This window comes from Aspergillus campestris (genome assembly GCF_002847485.1).
Source record: "Aspergillus campestris IBT 28561 chromosome Unknown P168scaffold_10, whole genome shotgun sequence".
NCBI classification, from domain to species: domain Eukaryota; kingdom Fungi; phylum Ascomycota; class Eurotiomycetes; order Eurotiales; family Aspergillaceae; genus Aspergillus; species Aspergillus campestris.
Genome location: NW_020194345.1, coordinates 867,738 through 890,440, shown reverse-complemented (window position 1 = coordinate 890,440; position 22,703 = coordinate 867,738). Strand labels below are relative to the sequence as shown.

Here is a 22,703-nt window from a genome sequence, read left to right as displayed (position 1 = left end):
CTCGCCCATCGCGACTTTCACCTTCACGGACTCGCCGCATCCCGACCACTACGCTGCCCGCGATCATCCCCGACCAGTTATAATGTCGAAACGACCAGCAGATGCTTCACTTGAAGGAGAACCTCCAGTAGGTTCTCCCGTTTCGAAAAAACCCCGGGTAGAAGACGATGTCCCCGAAGGCGACGATGCGCGCCGTGAAGCTCTCCCGTTACGCCGAGCCAACGCCCACCAGTGGGAGCAAGATGAGCGGAATGGAAACGACATACTCGCAGCGGCGGATCAAGAGGCCGAAGAATTAGAAGAGGGGACCCGGGATGACGGGACAGGCTTATCGGATGAAGACGACGACCGACCAGCGATCGCTGCGCCGAAACGCCAGAACGCACCCATGGAAGGCTACGGGGATTTGTACCTCGATACGATCAATCGCGGCGTGCTCGATTTTGACTTCGAAAAGCTGTGCTCCATCAGTCTGTCCAACATCAACGTGTACGCGTGTCTTGTCTGCGGGAAATACTTCCAAGGCAGAGGCCCCAAGTCGCACGCCTACTTCCACGCCCTGGACATCGGGCACCATGTCTTCATCAACATGGGATCTAAGAAAGTTTTCGTTCTTCCAGAGGGCTATGAGGTCAAGAATAAAAGTTTGGATGATATTAAATATGTTGTCGACCCGCACTACGGCAAGGACTATGTCTCGAAGCTGGACAAAGAGGCCCACGACTCGTTCGATCTCGCAGGCAATCGCTACAGACCAGGTAAGGGTCCTCTCCTTTTTCTCATGGTAGCTGGGACTGACCGGTTTGCTCTCTAGGTTTCGTGGGTATGAACAATATCAAAGCCAACGATTACCTGAACGTAGTGGTCCAGCTGCTGGCCCACGTCCTCCCCATTCGCAACTACTTCCTTTTACATGAATTTCCCGCCCTGGGAACACCGCAGTTGGCGCTCCGCTTCAGTACGCTGGTACGGAAGCTATGGAATCCCAAGGCATTCCGGTCTCACGTCTCACCGCACGAGTTGCTGCAAGAGATCGCTCTCAGGTCCTCGAAGCGTTTCACACTCACTCAGCAGTCGGATCCCGTCGAGTTCATGTCCTGGTTCTTGAACAACCTGCACCTTTCCCTCGGGGGCTCCAAGAAACCGTCCAAGACGCCCACTAGCGTGGTCCAAGCCGCCTTCCAAGGCCACCTCCGGATCGAAAGCCAGGCGATCACCGCCCATTCAGATACCCAAAACGCCCGTCTGGTTTTCACCGAGTCCGCCGACATCAAGAGCCAGACCACCCCCTTTCTGATCCTCACGCTGGACCTCCCCCCAACACCCCTATTCCAATCCTCCAACCGAGAATCCATCATCCCCCAGGTCCCCCTAACGACCCTACTAAACAAGTACAACGGAATCAGCGCCTCCGAGAAACTCTCCGACCGAGTGCGCCACCGCCTCCTGCACCCCCTACCCCCCTACCTCCTCTTCCACATCAAGCGCTTCAGCAAGAACCGCTTCGTCTCCGAACGAAACCCCACAATCGTCACATTCCCCTCCCCCAACAACCTAGACATGTCCCCCTACGTGGAGCCGAACCCGAACGTCTGGCCCCCAGGCGAACCGATCATGTATGACCTCGTCGCCAACATCATCCTCGACCCTGCGGTCGCTGCTCCAGGCGCCACCGAAGACGCAGCAGGCAAGGGCGTCAACGCCGCCTCGGGCGCCGCGTCAACGGGCGCAGGCGCAGGCAACGAGAAAGTCTCCTGGCTCGTCCAGCTCCACGATAAGGCCATCTCCGCGGAGAGCGCGCGCCACCAGGGCGAGGGCAAGGGCGACCAACGCGGGGCAGAGTGGCTGGAGATTCAGGATCTGTTCGTGAAACGCGCAGAGAGCGAAACGCTGTTCACGCGTGAGGGTTACCTCATGGTTTGGGAACGCCGACGGGTCCCTGGGATGTCGAATCGGCCTGGGAAGGCCGCTGCGAAGTGAGTGCATGAGTGTGAGTGAATATGGTGGAATATAGGGCATTCTCAGATAACTTTGTCATCTACACCGTGTATTGAAATGTAGCATGGAGTTTTGTATTATTAGAGTTACGATGATGATTCGATTGATTCTTTGGTTGCTCTTTCTTTTCCTCCATCTTTTTCTACTTTTCCTTTCTGGGGGAGGACCTTCATGATTAAGTATCTCTCTACGATGTATAAATCGATTAGAAAAGGTTCTCGCGCTGGTTTTCTTTACTAGGAACCAGGTCGTCTTATTGAAAGTTGAGTTACAGGGCGTAAATTTGATGTAACCATTAGTGTATATGACCGCCCAATTTGATTACTACGATTTGTCTATTCACAAAGTCCCCCACCCACAGAACTTCCTCCCGATCTTGATAGCCGAACCGGATATGATTCCCCAGACACTGGCATTCACGGCCGCTTGAATGCCGAGCATCAGGGTCATCTTTCCCAAATATGTCAGCTTATCAGTCCGAGGGCCACCGCCACCCCACACACCCAGGCCGCGGACATTCGCGAGCTGGATAGCCGGCGCGCCGGTGGAAGACAGGTATGACGACGCCAGAGAGCGAAGGTATAAGGATTCGAGGGGGAGGAAGAGGACAGTGGTGATCATGGATGCGAGGTGGGAGGCGAGAGAGTCGACGGGGTGAGAGGAGAGAATGGTCACCCGGTGGGCCGCTGAAGCTGAGCCGGTTGTTGTTGTCATTGGCGCTTCCCTGACGGCTGTATCTGATATGCCATGCATCAGTTCCGAGTCGAAATCGGTTTCGAGGGTTTGCACGATGTCGGGGGGTGGTTCCTGCGTATCATCGTGAATTGGCTCTTCAACGCTGTCTGGTAGGATGTTGGAAGAGACTAAGAGGGACTCTCCGAGATGGAGATTCCCAGTCGGGGGATCCGCGCTTGCTATTTGCGGTTGGTCTTCGACCTCCACTGCAGGCGTAGGCGGAATGTCTCCAGGAGTAGGAGACAGCCCCGGAGTCAGGTTTGAAAGCCCATCACTGTCTATGGTGTCAGAGTTGACGATCGTGCTGAGATTTTGCCCTTGGTTAGATAGCAGAGTATCTAAGAACTCAGAGATTGACCGCCGGTCTGCCGGTTCCCCCTCGGATGTGAGTTGTTCGATCTGATTACCGGTCCTGGGATTCAGTTGACCGTGGTTCTGCAGGTTACGGCTTCCGAGCAACTCGAGTTGCATGGTAATCACATCGGAGTTCTGGTGGATGAGCGACGCCCGAACGCGGGGCGAAGTCGGAGACGACGTTTCCGGAGAGGAGGGTCGGGAGAACAGTGTGTTCGAGCGGGAATGACGCCGATTGTCGGTGTTGTTGCCACCATCCGGTCTTGTTTCTGATACGTTTGCCGAAGTGGAAGGCTGGCCCGCCGTAGGGGCTGCGGCTCTTGTCCGATCTAGAGGCATGCCGGTAAAATCTTCGGCGCTCATCTCCGCAGGGGAATGAGACATTCTATCCTCTTCATGCGGAAGAACGCGGCTCCCACCGAAGTCGACCCCTGAATCCGGCGAATGAACAGGGGCTGGGGTTTGCGGCGAACTAGTGCGTATGGCTGCGAGTTCTGGGAGCTGATGCTGTGGAGGCGTCAACTCCTCTGCCCGATGAGCTGTAGCCTGGAGCTCGTTCCGCAGTTGTTCAATATTCGGCGGCAAGGACTCCGACAGCTGTCTATGGCGGGCGTCTGCTGCCTGTTCCAGCGCACGTATCGTTCGCTGGGACTTGAAGCCCACCCACGACAGCGCCCAGTCTTTCAGGAAGCTGATCTCATACATGACATCTTCCAAGAGTGTGAGTGAGTTGCGACGGTTTTCTTCTTCGGATCGGCGCCCAAGCGTTGGCACCATCCAATCAATAAGGTCATTGTCGAAGGCCACCTTGATGGAGAGCTCGTCCGCCAGAGTCGGCTTGGGCAGTCGGCGACGGATCAGACGATAGAGCCGTATCTCTATCACCGGACGTAGGTACACATAGAGGTACACCAGGAAGGACGGGGTCTTGACGAGATGCAGGGCAAAGCTGGCCAGCGATGTCGGCGAGATGTCGGTTGGCAAGGAGGGAAATTGCATGGGTGCGAATTCTCCAAAAGGAATGAGAAAATGGAGGCCTGGCAGCGCGTAGGGATGGACCAGATGGAGAGATTGTAGGAGAGAGTACATGTATGTCTGGATAGCCATTATAAGGAGTGTGCCTCGAGTCCTAAAACATGGCGTAAGTAAATACACCGGTCACTTGGAAGGCTTCAAGTTCCATACGCAGAATGTAGGAGGGTGAAAGACGATCGCACCATCTTCGACCATATGTCATCACCAGGGAAGCGATTTTGCAAGGACGAAATGAAGCGCTCGAGCGGATGGTGTCGGCAAATGGATAAGCATGTCGAGATTGCCCAGGACGGAATGCCGGCGAAGTAAAAGCCCACGATGCCCACCGACGCTCGCTCACGCCGGAGTATGTTCATGAGTGGCTCATGTGTATAACTCCGAAAAGTCTACAACAGCGATGCGATTAGTCTTTGTGTTTTGTTGCAAATGTTCGAGGGCTACAAGTAAGGCTCACCTGTATGCGGCCGGCGAGCGATGAGGTCCACCACGACCCCAGAAAGACTGACACTTGGTCCAATGTCGCCATGACCAGACCATAGTCATTCTCCGCAGCTATCATGTCGACCTTCTGCTGTTCACTAGGCCCACTGGCCTTTGCGTCCTCGCTGACGACAATCCCCATCGTTGAAAGAATGTCATTTTTGGCTCTCCGAAGCTCTCGTCCAAATGACTTGGACTCTGGATTGACCGGATGGCCCCGGTCATCGTAATGCTGAACATATTCATCCGCGTGAGTCCCCGAGTCCGTGCGGTACGTTGTCCTCGCTGTTGACCCTTCTGGGCGCTCCGGGGCTTCATAGGGCGATCGGCCCTTGAGATCGGTTAGCTCATGGACCCAGTTTCTGTCATTGGCAATGAATGCGCGGCGGACACGAGACCCAGTACATGGGAGTAACTATCCGATGTTTCCACAGTACGATCGAAACAAGTGTACGTCCGACAGACCGACACACGTCCACGATGGGCGAACCGAGTATAGATAGGAGAGTGTGGAGATTCGGAGTAGAGGGTTGAAGCCTACCAAAGCCAGCCTGTTCAGATACGCCTGTCGCCCCATGGCGCGGCTCCACTCAAGGAATGACACTCAAAGACCGTTACGGCATGATTTAAAGTCCGTATGGAGCAGTCCAGCAACTGATAGAGACGATGGCGATCAATGACATGGAGAGATATGGAGGAATCACGGAAAGCCGCCTCACGTGGGCGGTTGTCGCGTCAGATGCGGCTGGACGCACGGACCCGCGGGGATCGGCGGAGACAAACAGGACAAACCGAACAAACACCCGTCCCATCGAAAAAAAAGATCGAAATACTTCGCTCCGTCGCACGCTTTCTTGGACGACACTCGACGATCTCCCCCCCGCTACTTATTCTCTATTCTTTTTTGGGTGTGATGGCGCAGTAGTTGTTTATCTACTGACATCACTGGAACCTCGTGCGAATCATGTCGAAAGCCGTGGTGAAGACGACCTTTGAGGCGTCGCGGACCCTCCGTCCCATCTACACCGGAGGAAGTACGGCGCTGGATGCGAGTGGCCGCATTCTGGTCACCTGTGTGGGTGAGGATGCGCTGGTTGTGGATTTGGAGACGGGCGATCAACTTGCCAGCCTGGAAGGGGTAAGATTCGGCCCTAGTGGTGTCAAAACTCGTTGTCGCTAACGGGATCTCTAGGATGGCGAGATCATCACCAGCTTGGCGAGTAAGTAAAGACGGTTTCAGGATCAGTCGTGCTTTATCTGACGAATTCATAGTTACGCCGTCGGCTTCACACGTGGTGGTCTGTTCGCGATCATTGTCCATGCAAATCTACTCCCTGACACCTTTCGACGACGTTTCCCGAACCATTGATGCGAAACTTGTGCGGACCTTGAAGCCGCACGTGGCACCCGTGGTGACCACCGCCATCGATCCGACCAGCACGCTCCTGGCGACCGGTGCGGCAGATGGCTCGGTGAAGATCTGGGATATCCGGGGCGGCTACGTCACACATACCTTCCATGGACACCGCGGCGTCATCTCGGCGCTGTGCTTTTTCCAGGTGCATATCCAAGATGACGATGCGGCAGCGTCGTCCAAGAAGAAGAAATCGAAGAAAATCGACGACGATGAGGAGATGGGTGATCTCACCACCTCGGGAAGCACAATTGGAGGGTTCCGGCTGGCGTCGGGAAGTGAGGAAGGTAAAGTGCGCGTGTGGGATTTGAACAAGAGGAAACCGATCGCGTCCCTGGACTCTCACGTCTCGGTGGTCCGGAGTCTGTCGTACTCGCCGTCAGAGAATGCGCTGATCTCTGCCGGCAGAGATAGGACCGTCATTGTGTGGGATGTCCGGACATTCAAGACCCGCCGCGTGATTCCCGTCCTTGAGAGCGTGGAGGCGGCGGCTTTCGTGGGTGACAGTGGACTGTGTGTCGTCGGCGGTGAAAATGGCAAGCTGCGCGTCTGGGACTGCAACCGTGGAGGCGAGGTCACCGAGGACCAAGAGCCTGCCCCTGAATATGAGGCCGTGATGGCCATCCAGTATACCCCCGGTTTGGACTTTGCGATGACTGTGCATGCCGACCAAACCATCCGGCTCCACTCCCTCGATTCCCTGTCCGGTTATAAGCCTGGGTCGCGATTGGACCCCCTGCCGGTCATCAGACGTATTTCTGGAAATGACGACGATATCATCGACCTGGCCTACGTCGGGCCTGATCGGTCAATGCTGGCTCTGGCCAGCAACACGGAGGCGATTCGGGTCGTATCAGTGGGGCCGTCCAAAGACCGGCCGTCCCAGGGACAACAGGATTATTTCGGCGCCGACGTGACCTATCTGGAGGGTCACGACGATATCATCATCTGTATCGACGTGGACTGGTCCGGTCACTGGCTGGCCACCGGCGCAAAGGACAACACCGCCCGTCTCTGGCGGCTCGACCCGAAGTCATCGTCCTATACGTGCTTCGCAGTGTTGACGGGTCACGCAGAGACCCTTGGTGCCCTCAGCTTCCCCCGCGAACCCCCGCCCGCCGACACGCCCGCCCGCCGCGATCCGGTCAATCACCCGCCGGCATTCCTGATCACCGGCTCCCAGGACCGGACCATCAAGCGCTGGGATCTCGGCAAACTCGCACCGCTCGCTTCCTCGCAACCGCACCACCCCAAGGCCATCTTCACGCGCAAGGCCCACGAGAAAGACATCAACGCTCTGGACGTCAGCCCGGGCAACACCTTGTTCGCCAGCGCCTCCCAGGACCGGACGGTGAAGATCTGGTCGGCCGAGGACGGCACCACCGTCGGTGTGCTCCGCGGCCACAAGAGAGGCGTCTGGTCCGCGCGCTTCTCCCCGCGCGGCACCCCGTCCATCACCAACGACACCCGCACCAGCACCAGCCGAGGCATGATCGTAACCGGCTCAGGTGACAAGACCATCAAACTCTGGAGTCTCTCCGACTACAGCTGTCTCCTCACCTTCGAGGGCCACACGAACAGCGTCCTCAAGGTGCTGTGGCTGCCCCCTCCGGACCTGTCCGGCACCGGCGAGGACGACGACGAGGAGGGCCGCGCCGCCTTCGCCCACGCCGCGTCCCAAGCCCGTCCCATGGTGGCATCCGCCGCCGCAGACGGCCTCGTGAAGATCTGGTCGCCTTACACCGGCGAGCTCGAGACCACGCTCGACAACCACTCCGACCGCGTCTGGGCCCTCGCGAGCCCAACCCCATCCGGCAAACGCGATGACGCAGTCTCCCCATCCACCTTCAAGACCTCCTGCCCGTACGCCCTCGCCTCCGGATCCGCCGACTCCACCGTCACCTTCTGGACGGACACCACGTCCGCGACCTACACGGCAACCGTCAGCGCGAACACCGCGCGCATCGAGCAAGACCAGCAGCTCGAGAACTACATCCGGGCCGGCGCCTACCGCGAAGCCATCACGCTCGCTCTCCAGCTCAACCACCCCGGCCGCCTCCTCTCCCTCTTCCAAGCAGCCGTCGACGCCGCGGACGACCCGCACGCCACAGAAGCGCAGAAGAGCGAGCGAGCCAACAGCCTCACAGGCGACCCCTCCATCGACCAGGTCCTCCAGACCCTCGACCCCGAAAACCTCCGCACCCTCCTCCTCCGCCTGCGCGACTGGAACACCAACGCCCGCACCGCCCCCGTCTCCCAGCGCATCCTGTTCGCCCTCTTCCGCTCCTACCCCGCGTCCACCTTCATCGAACTCGCCACCTCCAGCATGGCCCGCAGCTCTACCGGCCGCCGCACTGCAGCCGGCATGAAGGATATCCTCATTGCCTTGTCCTCCTACACGGAGCGCCACTACCGCCGTATCGAGGAGCTCGCCGACGAAAGCTACCTCGTCGAGTGGGTCCTCGGCGAAATGAGCGGCGGCGTCGGTCTAGACGGGTTGAAGGACGCCAGTCACGACGATGACAACGTACCGGAGCATGAGCAGGACGTCCTCATGTTGGGTGTGTAGACATCTGCAACCATCAAAATAAAAACAAAAAAAGGGAAAGCAAAAGAATATAAAGAAGGGAAAAACAAAAGAATAAACGAGAACATGTATAGATAGATCCAACGGGGTTGTGTGTGGGTAAAATGTGTTGTTGGTCTTGTCTTGTCTTTTTTTTTTTTTTACTCTTTTTGTGATATCACGGCGCTGTTTGATGGGGGTATTTATTTATTCATATTACTATTTTATTTTGCATTTGCATCCAATTGCTCTATTTTATTTATTTTATTTATTCTTGTATCTTTTCTTTCTCCGTTCTTAGATGGGGTGGAAGTAGCCTGTATATAGAAAAGTCAAGCTTGTCTGAAGTTCTACTACTACTCTCTTGAAGCTACTACAGTAGCTCTTCAAGCTTAAATGAGATCAAAGCCTGGAAATCATATCTTGAGCTAGACACTCTATCTATCCAAAATCATCATCTCATAGTTATCCAATTTACAAGCAATATAGTTAATATTATCCTCCAAGCCTGGAATCAAACAGCCCTATCATGACATGGTATCAACTAAACCTTCAAACACATCTACCCCGGGTGACTGTAAATAACGAATCACCTATCATCATACCTCCGTCGCCGATGAGAGTCACGATCACGGTCACTGCCACGATCCCGATCCCGCTCTCGATCTCGTCCGTGCCTACTCGACTCTTTCGACGAGTGTCGCGAACTACTGTACCGGTCATCGTCTCGGTAGCGGTGGCTCCTGTCTCTGTCCCTGTCGCTGTCACGGTCTCGCTCGCGACGGCGCTCGCGATCTTTATCATCTCGATCTCGGTAGTATCTATCGTCGTCGTCGTCGTCGTACTTCCGTCGTCGGGAATGCCGGTCACTGGATGAGCGGCTCCTGTCTCGTCGGGATGATTTTTTCTCTGAACGATCGTCGTAGTCGTCGTCTCGGCGTCGTCGGGAGTCGCGGTCTCGATCACGGCCACTCTTTTCAAGATTCCGATCCCGTCGTTCCTTCCACTCGTCATCGTCGGTTTTCTTCGTCTTCGAGTCCTTCTGCAGAGCCGATAACTCCTCCTCCGTGATGATCTCGCCCGTTTTCGAATTCCGCATCATAACAGGCATATAGACGCCCTCGGTATTCGGCTCGCCCTCCTTCCCAGACTTCCTCGACCCCTTGCGCATAGCCGCCCTCCCCCAAGCCCCAAGCTCCGCCTCCGCCCCCTTACCCCCAGACGCATCCTTAGCTCCGATGCCCAGGAACCCAGGCCGTCGCTCAGGAACCTTTGGGGCTCCCACCGCTTTGGCGTTGTTGCTGCCGTACTTGCCGCGTCCGACCGCTTGGCCTTCCTTCCAGCCCATCCCGCGCAGCAAGGCAGCGCCGAAATCCTCGACGGGGATAGCGTTGTATTGGTCTAAAGACGCTGGCTCGGGTCGCGCTGCAACATCTGCCTTGAACGACGTCGTCTCGTCGTATCGGCCGTCGGCGCCAGCAGTAGACTCGATCACCAGATCCGATCGACGGGCGTCCCCCGCATCGCCTTGAGTCTCGCGAATCAGCGCCTGCAGCGCCACCTCATCCTGCGTGAGCGGTTTCCTCGCTGCTTGCGGTGTCTCCCTGTCAACGGGTTCTGCGTCCGTCATCAAGCGATCCCCAGACTCGTCACCCTCCTGCCCCGCCGTAGGCTGCGCGAGACTCAGCCCATACGACATACTCGGCCCCTCCGTCTCGACATCCCCACCACTACCAGCATTCGCAGCCCCCCTCCTCTGCGCCTCCTGCATAGCCTGCACCTCCCTCGGAAGCAAATTCTTCTTTCCCTTCGGCCGTGCAAGGTTCACACCGGGACGATCGCGCCAGTTATTGTTGCTAGACACGGGGATAACCAGCGGCTGTTTCTCATGTGAATTGTCGGCCGCGATGGCAGTACCCGTCATGGTGTCAAACCCCGTGACCTCCTGGTGAACGGGCGCCGCCTCGTCATCATTATCATCGTCGGAGTCGCCGCCGTGGAGGCCGTGATGCGGGCGGCGGGCAAGTGTTCGTTCGGGCGCTCGTGGCGTCGGCGTGTTGCTGCCGCTTCTGCTACTGCTCTGGAAGCTGAAGGCTGTCTTTTTTGGTGCGCCGTTCGGTGCTTCCGAGGCGGCTTTGCCTTTGCTGCCCAGGGCCATGGAGATCGGTTTGGTTGGGGGGTTTGATGCGCCGTCGCGCGGCTGCTGCTGCTGGGATGACATCGTGTGGGGCGTTTTTTTTGTGTTTGAGTGGTGGGAAGAAGGGGAAATCACACGGAGTGTTGAGAGCTTTCTTGGTCCATTTATGGGAGAATAGCAATCAGGGCGTCCATCGTTGTTGAGATAGTAAAGCAGTTCGCTGGAGAGGAAGTACTTGGATGGATCATTTGATTGATGATCAAATTACTCGATGGCGGTCCGGGCGGTGTGGAATGGCGGGAGAAAACTCACCGCCTAGAGCTGATTAAAGATACCTGCCTGAGGCAGTACATTTATATCCGATCTTACAATATGTATGCAATTCAAATCAACGTCTTCAAGTATAGATGTGTGGTTCATTATTAATGTATTTTTGTTCTCTGTTCCCTCGCCAGTCAGGCAGGGAGAGTGTAAATGAAAGAAAAAATAAAAATAAAAAGAAAAAGAAAAAAAAAAACTAATCGTACAATCATAGTCATTGATCGCTCTTGGAACTCATCCATTCCAACCCCGCCTTCCAAAAGTACTTCCCTGTACCTTTTTGTTAAATGCGTCCTATCAATACATGTGGTACAATAAAAGAAAATGCGTGAATGTTGAAAGTAGAAAAAAGAAGAAAAAAAACCCAATCCCGAAGTAGAGCACTGGTATCACGTCCATGCAGCCAGCGCATCTCGGGTAAATCCGACCCATGCCAATACAGCATGTCAATAAAAGTAAAGAAAGAAAAGGAGAAATAAGGAAAAGAGAAGGGGATCGAGGGTAAATGTGACTTTCATCGTAAGGTACGGCCGTCACAGGAGAGGTAAAGGTGGAGGAGGGATGGGGAAAGAGAGAGCAACGGATAGAAGGGTTTGTAGAAGGTAGGTAGGTAGATGGAAGGGTAGGTAGTGTAGAGTCAAGGAGTAAAAGGGGAGGGGAATGAATATGTACAGAAGAAGGGTAATAACCGGTGGAGGAAGCCGAGAGCAGAGAAGGTCCCACAGCATCTTGCAACTTGCAACTGCAACGCTCAGCTCCCCGCAGCAGTCTGAGCCTTGGGCGGATTGGGGCTCTTGCTCGACCCCGGCATCTGCCCAGCTTGAGCACTCCCACTGCGTTGAGTTTGTGGCGTCGCACTCCGGCTCGGTTGAGGGACGGCGCCGTTCACGGCCGGAGAACTCGTCACGCCCGCCCGATTTTGCGGTGTCGGCTGGGGCACGCGCATCATCGGGGAGAATCCTTGCGCGGGAGGCACTTGCATCCCCGGGCCACCGTTGATCCCGGGCGGAGGGGACTGGAAGTTCCCATCGTGCGGAATCTGATAGTTGGCCTGAACCCCACCCAGGTTGCCCGCGGCGGCGGTCATGGCCACCTGCGACATGCGCTGCTGCTGGTATTGGTGCAGCCGGTCCGTCGCCAGCTTGGTCACCTGTTCCGGGGGCATGTTGGGGTTGTTGCGCTGGATCTGGTTCTGGATGTTGCTGATCTGCGGCACCACCCCGTTCGACAACAGGTTCGGTTGGCCCATGCGAGGCGACGGCGTGGACACGCTTTGCGGCGTCGAGTGGTGGAACGACGGGCTCTGCATGCCCCCGCTCGCCTGGAGAGCCGCCATCATGGCGGGCGTGTTGGGGCTGTTGCTCACATTTGACATGTTCAAGTTCGGCGAATGCGATCCCTGGGGGACAAATTGCTGCTGGTTGTGGAACGGAGGTTGCGCCGGCTGGGCCGGGGTCTGCGATGGCTGGTGTTGCTGATGGTGCTGGTGCGGCTGCGACTGCTGCGGCTGCGGCTGGTGTGGCTGGTGGTGCGTGTGTTGCTGCTGCTGTTGCCGGGATTGCAACATCCGCTGTTGCTCTTGCAGACGGTTGGCTTCCCGGATGATCCGAGCGTTGTCGGGAGACGTCTGCATGGGCATTGCCGGAGGCCGCGCCCCCGGATTCTGCTGCATCCCGGAATGAGGCATCACCTTCATCGACATCTGCGCTGTTCCCATGGGCCCACTGGTCGGTCCAGGCATCCCTTGCAGCTGAGGGCGGCTCTGGTTCACACCAACCCCCGGCGGCATCCCATTGGGCAATCCGTTGGGCATCCCATTGGGGTTGTTGCCGGGAAGACCGGGAGTTCCCGAGGAGTGAGGCAACCCGTTCGGAATCCGTCCGGGCGGGGCATTCATGACCGCCTGCTGCTGGTTGGGCAGTTGACCGGCACGTTGCGCGGCAAGATTGGCCTATAGAGATTGTCAGTCCGCTAATGTCGAGGAGCCACGCGGGAAGGGGAAAGGAAAGGCTTACTCGTTGCTGCGCGATCATCTGCTGCCGGTACTGCTCTTGCCGCTCCTGCAGCTTCAGCTCGCGTTCGTACTTCATGCGGCTGAATTCAGCGGGGGTGGAGATGGGCGGTTTGGGCTGGTTAGTCTCGTTGACCTTTCTCAGGGACGCCAGGTGGGAAGCTAATGGGAAAATCCATGATTAATACACCGGGCCCCCATAGATCAGCGGACAAAGGGAGTCGTCTACTTACCATGCTGTTGTTTCTGAAGCATAGTCTCACGCTTCTTAGCCAGTTTCCGCATGGCATCGAGCAACGCCAGATGCTTGGAGGCCCTCTTGCGATCCACACGGACCGGCTGCGTCGTTCGTCGACGGACCGGTGGGAGGGACTGGGCGTTGTTGGTGCCTTGCTGCGCTTGCTGCTGCGGCGTTTGCTGCTGCCCTTGCTGTTGCTGTTGCTGCTGCTGTTGCTGTTGCTGCTGCTGTTGTTGCTGTTGTTGTTGCTGCTGCTGCTGTTGGGCCAGCACGGTACGTTGGGCCGTCTCAAGTCGCTGGTGGTATGCTCGGAAATATTGGGTCTTGGACATATCAGCAGGGAGTCCTTCAAGGCTGATCCAGCGTTCAAAGCATTCCCAGGGGGTCCGTCGCTCCGCGCCCGACGTGAACTGCGAGGCGGGGGAGAGGCAACTGGAGATGAGAGACCAATTGTAGGAATAATCCTTAACGAGACGACGGAGCTCGTCATCTTCCCCGTACGTCCACTGGGATGACTGCCGCGACTCGAAGAATCCCACCGAGGGCATAGGGTATTCGGTAGGAGGTCGGAAGGAGTGTCCCGGATGGATCCGGTCGCGAATGTGCTTGTTCTCGGGTCGAAACAGGGCCACGTTGGTCTGCTCGGCCGGCAGGTCGATCAACCGGTGCTCAGGCCCATTTTGATAGGACGAATAGTCGTACCGGCTGCGCTTCCGCGGCGGTTCGTTGTCGTGGAACGTGATCTTGCCGGCCGCATATTTGGAGACGGGGAGGATCTCCGTCTTCCACACCGCATCCGGCGGCTGCTTGAAGGCGGGGAGGTTGGTCTCCGGGGCAAGCTGGACGGGCTCGTAGATGGGCAACTCGTCCAAGAGCTTCTGCGCGGCCGGGGTCATGTCAAGCGAGAAGGTGAATTCATCCGAGCCGAGAGAGAAGATCGCCGCGGGAGCCACGGTGTCCCCCAGGTCGGGACGGAGCTCCTCATGGTACCCGTCGCTGACCGAGTCCTCCTCGGTCGAGGGCACCAGGTCGGGCGTCGCATGGGAAATGACCCCCGGCATCATCTCGTCGCTAGTCTCCTCCGGGGGCGACATCATGTTCGCATGGGGCTCCGTCTTCTTCCGCGCCGGCGCCGGCGGGGACGGCGTGCGGACCGGCACGCGCAGCAGGGCCCGGTGCTCCGGGTCGCTGTGCACATACTCGGCGCACCATTCCGCGCAACTCTTGGCGGCGGCGATCTTCCACTTGCGCTCCTCCCGGAAATCGGTGCGCATCCACTTCATGTGGTCCAGCAGGGCGTCCCAGTGCGTGGCCTGGCGGGGGGGCTCGAGCGACCGCTTCAACTGGCGCAACGGCCACCGGTTGGCATTCTGGAGCGAGTAGATGCGCCGCAGCGTACGGCAATCCATCTGCTCCTGGTACTCCAGCAGGTGGTTGGCCGTGGTCAGCGTCTTGTGAGCCGACGCCAGCAGCGTGCTCAGATGGGTCCCGCGCGGCGGGGAACAGGCTTTGTTCTGGAACAGGGTGAACAGATAATCGTGCTCCTCGTTCAGGCGCGCAACGTCACCAGCCTGCTGGTGCACCAGTTCCACCGAGTCCGCCTTCTCGGGCGGCGGCTGCTTCGGGAAGACGACGGCCGAGAGCTTGCTGCGGTCCTTTTCGCGCGCCTTCCGGTCCTTGAACCGCATCTTGGCCGGCGAGTCGGGCGCCGAGGCCGACGGGGACGGCGACATGACGGTCGGCTTGTCCCCGTGTGGGGAGGTCTGCCGGGGGCTTTCTCCAAGGATCTCCGAGATCGATTTGTGCCGGATCGCGCCCGAGGACACCCGGGTGGTCATCCGCTCGGTGGGGATGGATCCGGGCGGTGTGGCCTTCTTCTGCGTGGGGATCTCCGGGGCTGGCGCCGGGGGCTGCTGCTCTGTCTTGACCGCCGACGGGACCGTGTCCCGCGCGTCTGGGGCCGGGGGTCTCTTGGATTCCTCGGGGGTGGGCACCACGCCGTCGGACGTCTTGGGCTCCAGGGGCGGGGCCGCGTCGGCGGCGGCGGTCGCGGCGGCTGGGGGGGACTCGTTACGGGTCGGCCGACGTTCTCGTCGATGACTTCGTTGGTGATGGGGCCACTTGCCGCCGCGTCCCCAATGGTGTTGCTGGCCGTCAGCGTGCGGTGCTGCAGGGACTGCGCGGCCTCCAGCTGCAGTTGCTCATCCGGCGTCGAGGGGACCAACCCGGGCGGGACTTGGATTGGTTCCTCGGGCTTTGGGGTCGGCGCCGACTTCCTCGCAGCATCGGCGCCCTCCTCTACCGGACTGGTATCCGGGGACGCCGCGACGGGAACCGGGGTGTTGTTGGAATAAGGACCGGCCGACGAGACGGGCGACAAGGGCTGGTCGGGTCCCTGGACCGCCCGTCCCAGGACGAGCGATGGGCGCATATCCTGCTTCTTCTGACCGGGAGTCAGGTCTGACGCAACGACCCCGGCGGGGGGGGGCTTCGTCTGCCCGGGCGAGCCCGCAAGGTCGGCCCAGTCCTGGCCCTGGCTACTCCTGGGGGTTTCCGGGACGGAGGGGATGGACTTCTGCTCCCCCGACGGACACGGGATTGTCTGGGTAGCGATCGGGGTGGGAAGGTCCCGTCCTTGGACACCATCCGAACCGACCCCAAGCGCCAGTTTGGGGGGGCTCCAACCTCTGGCTTTCCCGCCGGCGATGAGCCCGGGGGCACCTGCACCGCTGGTCTCTGCCCGTCCACGCCAGCGGGAGAGGCATGGGCCGTGTCTACCGCCAATGGGGGACTAATTGGGGCAGCATCTTGAGCTTTGGCGGCGGATTCGACCGCCGAGGCGCTCTCCTCCTTGGGGGGCGAGACCAGATAGGTGGGCAGTGGTGGCAGAGAGGCATCATTGAAGTAGCGACCTCTGGGGAGGGAGTCAGTACAGGTAAGGGAAGAGATGTATATCGATATATCAACATGAACATATCAACCTATCATATATAGATAGGTAGACATCAAGAAAATACGTTTCATCCACGCGACAGGTGAACTGTAAAAAAAAAAAAAAAAAAAAAAAAACAAGGAACGAGAGAATAAAGAAAGAAATGAAAGAAATGGATAAATAAAATAAGAAGAAACATACTTTTGGAGATCGTTGGCGTCCAAAAAGGCCTGTTCCTTTTGATGGTATACGGACGGGGAGACCGCGGACTCGGTCGCGGTCGCGACGCCCACGGTCGCATAGTAAAGCTCACTCAATTTGCGCTTCCGCGACAACAAGCAACGTCTGAACAATTGTCATCAGCGACACCACGATATTGCCGGGGGGTGAAACCATAAGTTGAGTCGGTGGAGAACATTAAAAAAGGAAAAAATAATAACATACGAGATCTCATCTTTCTTAGACCTAAGGAGCTCGTCCCGGAGCATCGAGTTCTAATTCGGGAACACCGCATCCGATTCACGCGCTAAAAATTAAGGGAGTGGATAGAGCGAAGTCATCCAGACCGGAAAAATCGCTCTAAAATGATAAAAAGGATGGGGAATGGATGATAAACGGGGGGGGAAGAGGGGGCAGTGTGGATAGAGGAAGCGATTCACGGACGGGTATTTTGGGGGTGGATGAATTGAAGGGATTTTTTCTCGGTCGGGGGGGGGAAAGATTAGTGAGGAAGAGAGAGTAAGAAAGGGAAGTAAAGAAGTCCGTTAGAGGGTGAGTTAGAGAGAGAGAAATGGTAAAGTAAGAGAGGGGGGAAAACAGGGAGAAAGAGAGTCAAAGGGGAAGAAAGAAAAGGTGGTCGGTAATGGAGTGTATTGTATCAAGGTATGTCCGTCCAGGAATGAGGGATGGAATGCATCCGGAGGGGGATTTGGGGGGTCAACCACAGATACCGGACGGTATTCATACGGTATTCGTACGGTATCCCGCGGGTGCCCCATTGGCACGGCCGCATCCGGTAGGTGGACACCTCAGGCTGCACCATCGAATTTTGACCATTGCATCTTAAGATAAGTACTTGTAGGTGAATAATTTCATAAATATCACGTAGATCACTTGGATCACTTAGACTAGTCTGACAGTATTCTATCTAGGTGGGGAGGTAGGTATGACGGACAGAGTATATCAACTGTCGACTATATATACAACTAGATATCGACTATAGATTATAGATATCAACTATAGATATCAACTATAATTATATCAACTATATCCAGTACTACTTCGGAATACCCAATATTCATCTATACGGCTTTGAAGAATTATGCATGTGAAATTGAACCTTGAAGGACATTCTACGATCATACATGAAGCGTTCCACGATGCCTCAGGCTCCCTATTCATATACTCCAACTACGGAGTACTCGAACCTTTAGGGTTATGGTCCATACCTAATGCAGACCTATACTCTATACTTCTATGCTTCTATGCTTCCATGCTTCTATGCTTCTATACTTCTATACTTCTATACTTCTCTATTCAGGTTCACAGAGCTTCACACCAATTAATTTTGAGAGATCGAAGCGATTCCGATAGCTCTCTCTCTCTTTCAACTTTCTCTGGAACTCACTGGCTTATGACCATGAGTAGAAAGATACAATAACAACAGGGAAGAGATCTGGGTGGAAATATAGTATACTACAATAAATATAGGACGTTTGTTGTGTCTCCTACAACGAGATAGGATGGATATATACTTCACTAGCTTGGAGGTAGTACCTTAAACTGACTGGACCAGTGAGGTAACTCTCTTCTCAATCAAACAAATCATCATCAAGATATCTGGTAACCTTCATATACCTAGCTCATATAAACAGATAGACAGACAGATAGATAAATATAAGAATGATATACTCCATACTCCATGCTGGATTGATGAGTCAACGGGCAGAAAATCAAAAAAATTCAAAACCACACACCGCCCACCCTCTCCGCCAATCAACAGGCAGGAAATCCCCCACCAGACAAACCCACCACAAGTTCAATCTGTGACCACCAAATCATCATATACGCCTGCAATTTTCATCCCATCAATCCATCTATCAATCCAACCCCACCCCCTCTCCCCCCTCCCCCCCCCTTCTCTTGATTCTCTTCATATTTCGATAGAGATAGCGTTGGAATCACATACCCGCAATCATGGCGACCAACGGTGACTTTTCCGACGACGAGTCCCATCCCGGTTCCCCCGTCTTGGGCGCCAACGGTCATGGTGAGGTTGAGGACCAGGAGCCCCTCGATCAGGGCGAGAAGCCCGTCAAGTCGGCCATGAAGAAGTCCGATGCCCCTCAGCCCCCGAAGCGCCCCGTCCTGCCCGAGCAGCCGGACCCGACCACCCTGGACCTCTCCACGCTGACCCCGTTGTCCCCCGAAATCATCGCCCGCCAGGCCACCATCAACATCGGTACCATTGGTCACGTCGCTCACGGGAAATCCACCGTGGTCAAGGCCATCTCGGAGGTCCAGACGGTCCGTTTCAAGAACGAGCTGGAGCGCAATATCACCATCAAGCTGGGTTACGCCAACGCCAAGATCTACAAGTGTGACAACCCCGAGTGCCCGCGCCCGACGTGCTATAAGAGTTTTAAGAGTGAGAAGGAGGTCGATCCCCCGTGTGAGCGCGAGGGCTGCCAGGGTCACTACCGTCTGCTCCGCCATGTCTCGTAAGTCATAACTTTATCCGCGGTGTGTGTCTCGGGGTGATGGAGAACCCGCATGGCTGATATCTCTCATATAGGTTCGTTGACTGCCCCGGGCACGATATTCTCATGAGTACCATGTTGTCGGGTGCCGCCGTCATGGACGCCGCCCTCCTCCTGATTGCCGGAAACGAAACGTGCCCGCAGCCCCAGACCTCGGAACATTTGGCCGCCATCGAGATCATGAAGCTCAGCCACATCGTCATCCTGCAGAACAAGGTCGACCTGATGAGGGAGGATGGTGCTCTGCAGCACTACCAGTCCATCCTGAAGTTCATCCGCGGTACCGTCGCCGACGGCTCCCCCATCATCCCCATCTCCGCCCAGCTCAAGTACAACATCGATGCGGTCAACGAGCATCTCGTCACCCACATCCCCGTCCCCGTGCGCGACTTCACCGCCTCGCCGCACATGATTGTCATCCGTTCCTTCGACGTCAACAAGCCCGGTGCCGAGATCGAGGACCTCAAGGGTGGTGTCGCCGGTGGCTCCATCTTGACCGGTGTGCTCAAGCTCAACGACGAGATCGAGATCCGTCCCGGTCTCGTCACCAAGGACGAGAACGGCAAGATCCAGTGTCGCCCCATCTTCTCGCGCATCGTCTCCCTGTTCGCCGAGCACAACGATCTCAAGTTCGCCGTCCCCGGTGGCCTGATCGGTGTGGGTACCCGCGTCGACCCGACCCTGTGCCGTGCCGATCGTCTCGTCGGTTTCGTCCTGGGCCACCGCGGCCGTCTCCCCGCCATCTACACCGAGCTGGAAGTCAACTACTTCCTGCTGCGCCGCCTGTTGGGTGTTAAGACCGCCGACGGCAAGCAGGCCAAGGTCGCCAAGCTGAGCAAGAACGAAGTGCTCATGGTCAACATCGGCTCGACGGCCACGGGCGCCAAGGTGATGGGTGTCAAGGCCGATGCCGCCAAGCTCAGCTTGACCAGCCCGGCCTGTACCGAGGTGGGAGAGAAGATCGCCATCAGCCGGAGAATCGACAAGCATTGGCGTCTGATTGGATGGGCCAACATTGTTGCGTAAGTTTTTCCTTCCCTCTCTTTTGTTCCACGCGCCCCCTTTGCTCCGTGTCTTCTGTCCTGGCAAATGCAGATTCTAATGACGAACAGTGGTAACACCCTCGAGCCCATCCTGAACTAAACGAGCCGAGGCTCGTGGATAGATTCAGCTCGACCCAACCGGCGGTAGAAGGGAGGGGAAGAAGATCCTCCGAGGCGGTTGAAAAGATCGATCTCTATTTCCTTCCCTTTTCCCGTGCGATTCTCGGGCAGCTCCCATTCTCGTGGGGAAGAGCTGTCAAGAATCGGTTACGGTCACGGACAAGGATTTCTCAGGCTCACGCCCTGAAATCACGAACGTAGGAGATTGTCGGTTACCCTTCTGGTAACCCGGATGGAGACTTCCCCCGATTGTCTTTGGGCGTGTTTTCCCTTGCATCCACCGGGATGAGTTGGGTTGGGCGGATGGAGTAGAACTGGCTCCTTTTGACGTGTGTTATGACGCTGTTTCGTGAAAAAATTTCCTCATTCTACTTTTTTTTTTTCTCTTTCCTCTCCGTTCTATATTTCCTTGGACGTTTACCCTTTTCTATTTCTTCTTTGAACATGCATGGACCTCTGTAGATGTCACTGGTCTTTTATGAAGGGAGAGAGAAGACAGAACGACGAAATGCGATGAGAAATTACAGCATTGTTAGAAAATATCATTCCAAAACCCTCGTAACCTATATAAATAAAAAAAGACAGATCGAATCGTCGGACACGAGTGGACGTTGATGTTGATCTCGTATATCTGGCATGTCAGATCCGCGGGAGGGCTTGTTTGTTGACTAAGTGGCATTAAGTCCGCTTACCCTGAACACTCCACCTCTTCTTCTCTTTGTTCATCCACCTTCTCTCCCACCAACACAAACAGCATAACACGAATTGTTGGTTGTGCTGCGCGTGTCATCATGTATATTCTCGAGGTACTTCCCCTCTCCTGGAGAAGGGAATGTCCGGTTAGGGACGTGTGACGATGTATAGAGAGAGCTAACCTAGTCCAACCCGCTGCAGCAACTGGCGCGTCTGCTGGACCGCCCACTGTTCCCCTGGAAGAATGTCCTCGTGGGATTCTCCCTGGGCCAGTTCGTTCTGGAGGGACTTCTGTCGTTCCGTCAGTTTAAGGTCCTCCAGCGCACCAAGCCCCCGCAGGTGTTGAAGGAGGAGGTGTCGCAGGAAGTCTTCGACCGCAGTCAGGTAGGTTGCCCTCAATCCATCGTCATCTAGCTGGAAGACGGTTGCTGATGATTGGAATCAATAGGCGTACGGTCGCGCCAAAGCCAAGTTCAGTTTCTTCTCCGGTCTCTACGCACAAGTCCAGAACCTCGCGTTCATCTACGGTGACTTTCTCCCCAAGCTCTGGGGCGCCAGCGGGTTCTTCCTGGCGACGTATCTCCCTACTCGGTTCCAAGGCGAAATCACGCAGACGCTTCTGTTCGTTTTCGGATTCAACATCATCTCTACGGTCTTGTCTCTCCCCGTCTCGTACTACAGCACCTTCGTCCTCGAGGAGAAGTTCGGCTTCAACAAGCAGACGCCGAAGCTCTGGGTTACGGATATGATCAAGGGCCAGTTTCTGGGTATCGTTCTGGGCACGCCTATCATCAGCGCGGTGCTCAAGATCGTCCAAAAGACCGGCAACTCGTTCTTCTACTACCTCTGGCTCTTCGGTGTGTTCGTGCAGGTCTTCGCCATCACCATCTACCCGATCGTTATCCTGCCCATGTTCAACAAACTGTCGCCTCTCGAACCCGGTGCGCTCAAGTCCGGCGTGGAGAAACTGGCCAAGAAACTGGACTTCCCGCTGCAGGAGCTGCACGTCATCGACGGCAGCAAGCGCAGCGCCCACAGCAACGCCTACTTCTATGGACTCCCCTGGAAGAAGCACATCGTCCTCTATGATACCCTGATCGAGAAGAGCGAGCCCGAGGAGGTCGTCGCCGTCCTGAGTCACGAGCTGGGCCACTGGAGCCTGAGCCACACCACCAAGCTGTTTGGTATTGCGCAGGTACGTGATTTGATCCCTATTGATTATGACTGAGCTGATTCTCTGGATAGTCCCACATGTTCTACATCTTCGCCCTGTTCTCGGTGTTTGTCAACAACCGGTCGTTGTACGAGTCGTTTGGCTTCTACAACGAGATGCCCATCATGGTTGGATTCCTGCTCTTCTCGGATGCTCTGGCTCCGATGGATGCGGTTGTCAAGCTTTTGATGAACATTCTCAGCCGTCGCTTTGAATTCCAAGCTGGTATGTTCTCTCTCTGTCTATTTTTGGTGAATTTGGTTCTGACCTTCATAGATGCCTTTGCGGTGCAGCTGGGCTACTCCAAGGAGCTCGCCTCGTCGCTGCTCAAACTGCAGATCCAGAACCTGAGCACCATGGATGCCGACTGGATGTACGCCAGCTACCACTACTCGCACCCGATCCTGTCGGAGCGACTGAAGGCGCTGGGCTGGTCGGGCGGCAAGGTGACTGGCGGTGTGACCGAGGATAGCGAGAAGCCGGTCAAGGCCAGTGATCGTGAGCTGTAAGGTCATGATTGACGTGGTCGTTTAAACATGATCGGGGAGTTGAATATGACATCTGGTGTATTTTATAGAATGACACTCAACATCAGAAATAAGATAGCCCAACTCCGTCTAAATAAGAATACAAGAAATAAATGAAAAACACGCC

At 56.2% G+C, this 22,703-nt stretch overlaps 7 protein-coding genes across 7 annotated transcripts; 4 read left to right on the top strand and 3 right to left on the bottom strand.

The window, feature by feature from the left end:
• Positions 1–58: 58 nt before the first annotated feature.
• Positions 59–2,036, top strand: P168DRAFT_273107 (ubiquitin carboxyl-terminal hydrolase family protein). The gene is made up of 2 exons (XM_024835355.1): positions 59–758; positions 815–2,036. The coding sequence occupies exons 1-2, from the start codon at positions 83–85 to the stop codon at positions 1,978–1,980; spliced, it is 1,842 nt and encodes a 613-aa protein (XP_024690742.1). The 5' UTR covers positions 59–82; the 3' UTR covers positions 1,981–2,036.
• A 239-nt stretch (positions 2,037–2,275) lies between these two features.
• P168DRAFT_329117 (uncharacterized protein) lies at positions 2,276–5,265 on the bottom strand. Its single transcript, XM_024841429.1, has 4 exons — positions 5,144–5,265; positions 4,577–4,933; positions 4,273–4,508; positions 2,276–4,216 (listed from the first exon to the last, which is right to left on the bottom strand). Exons 1-4 carry the CDS (start codon positions 5,177–5,179, stop codon positions 2,338–2,340), a joined length of 2,508 nt encoding a protein of 835 aa, XP_024690741.1. The 5' UTR covers positions 5,180–5,265; the 3' UTR covers positions 2,276–2,337.
• A 301-nt stretch (positions 5,266–5,566) lies between these two features.
• P168DRAFT_257274 (U3 snoRNA-associated protein UTP13) lies at positions 5,567–8,700 on the top strand (the record flags this gene model as incomplete). Its single annotated transcript, XM_024834548.1, has 3 exons — positions 5,567–5,740; positions 5,795–5,822; positions 5,875–8,700. 3 exons carry the CDS (start codon positions 5,567–5,569, stop codon positions 8,583–8,585), a joined length of 2,913 nt encoding a protein of 970 aa, XP_024690740.1. The 3' UTR covers positions 8,586–8,700.
• A 319-nt stretch (positions 8,701–9,019) lies between these two features.
• On the bottom strand, positions 9,020–10,934 carry spp2 (spliceosome ATPase-activating subunit SPP2; the record flags this gene model as incomplete). The annotated part of the gene is made up of 2 exons (XM_024839016.1): positions 9,188–10,934; positions 9,020–9,023 (listed from the first exon to the last, which is right to left on the bottom strand). Exons 1-2 carry the CDS (start codon positions 10,801–10,803, stop codon positions 9,020–9,022), a joined length of 1,620 nt encoding a protein of 539 aa, XP_024690739.1. The 5' UTR covers positions 10,804–10,934.
• Positions 10,935–11,791: 857 nt separating this feature from the next.
• eaf1 (MYB and HSA domain protein) lies at positions 11,792–16,709 on the bottom strand (the record flags this gene model as incomplete). Its single annotated transcript, XM_024840386.1, has 7 exons — positions 11,792–12,991; positions 13,056–13,213; positions 13,285–15,345; positions 15,411–15,891; positions 15,942–16,203; positions 16,423–16,566; positions 16,666–16,709. 7 exons carry the CDS (start codon positions 16,707–16,709, stop codon positions 11,792–11,794), a joined length of 4,350 nt encoding a protein of 1,449 aa, XP_024690738.1.
• A 1,708-nt stretch (positions 16,710–18,417) lies between these two features.
• P168DRAFT_240269 (translation initiation factor eIF2 subunit gamma) lies at positions 18,418–20,123 on the top strand (the record flags this gene model as incomplete). Its single annotated transcript, XM_024833708.1, has 3 exons — positions 18,418–18,941; positions 19,016–20,002; positions 20,093–20,123. 3 exons carry the CDS (start codon positions 18,418–18,420, stop codon positions 20,121–20,123), a joined length of 1,542 nt encoding a protein of 513 aa, XP_024690737.1.
• A 745-nt stretch (positions 20,124–20,868) lies between these two features.
• P168DRAFT_292244 (zinc metalloprotease) lies at positions 20,869–22,703 on the top strand. The gene is made up of 5 exons (XM_024837554.1): positions 20,869–20,949; positions 21,038–21,220; positions 21,285–22,031; positions 22,082–22,274; positions 22,326–22,703. The coding sequence occupies exons 1-5, from the start codon at positions 20,935–20,937 to the stop codon at positions 22,556–22,558; spliced, it is 1,371 nt and encodes a 456-aa protein (XP_024690736.1). The 5' UTR covers positions 20,869–20,934; the 3' UTR covers positions 22,559–22,703.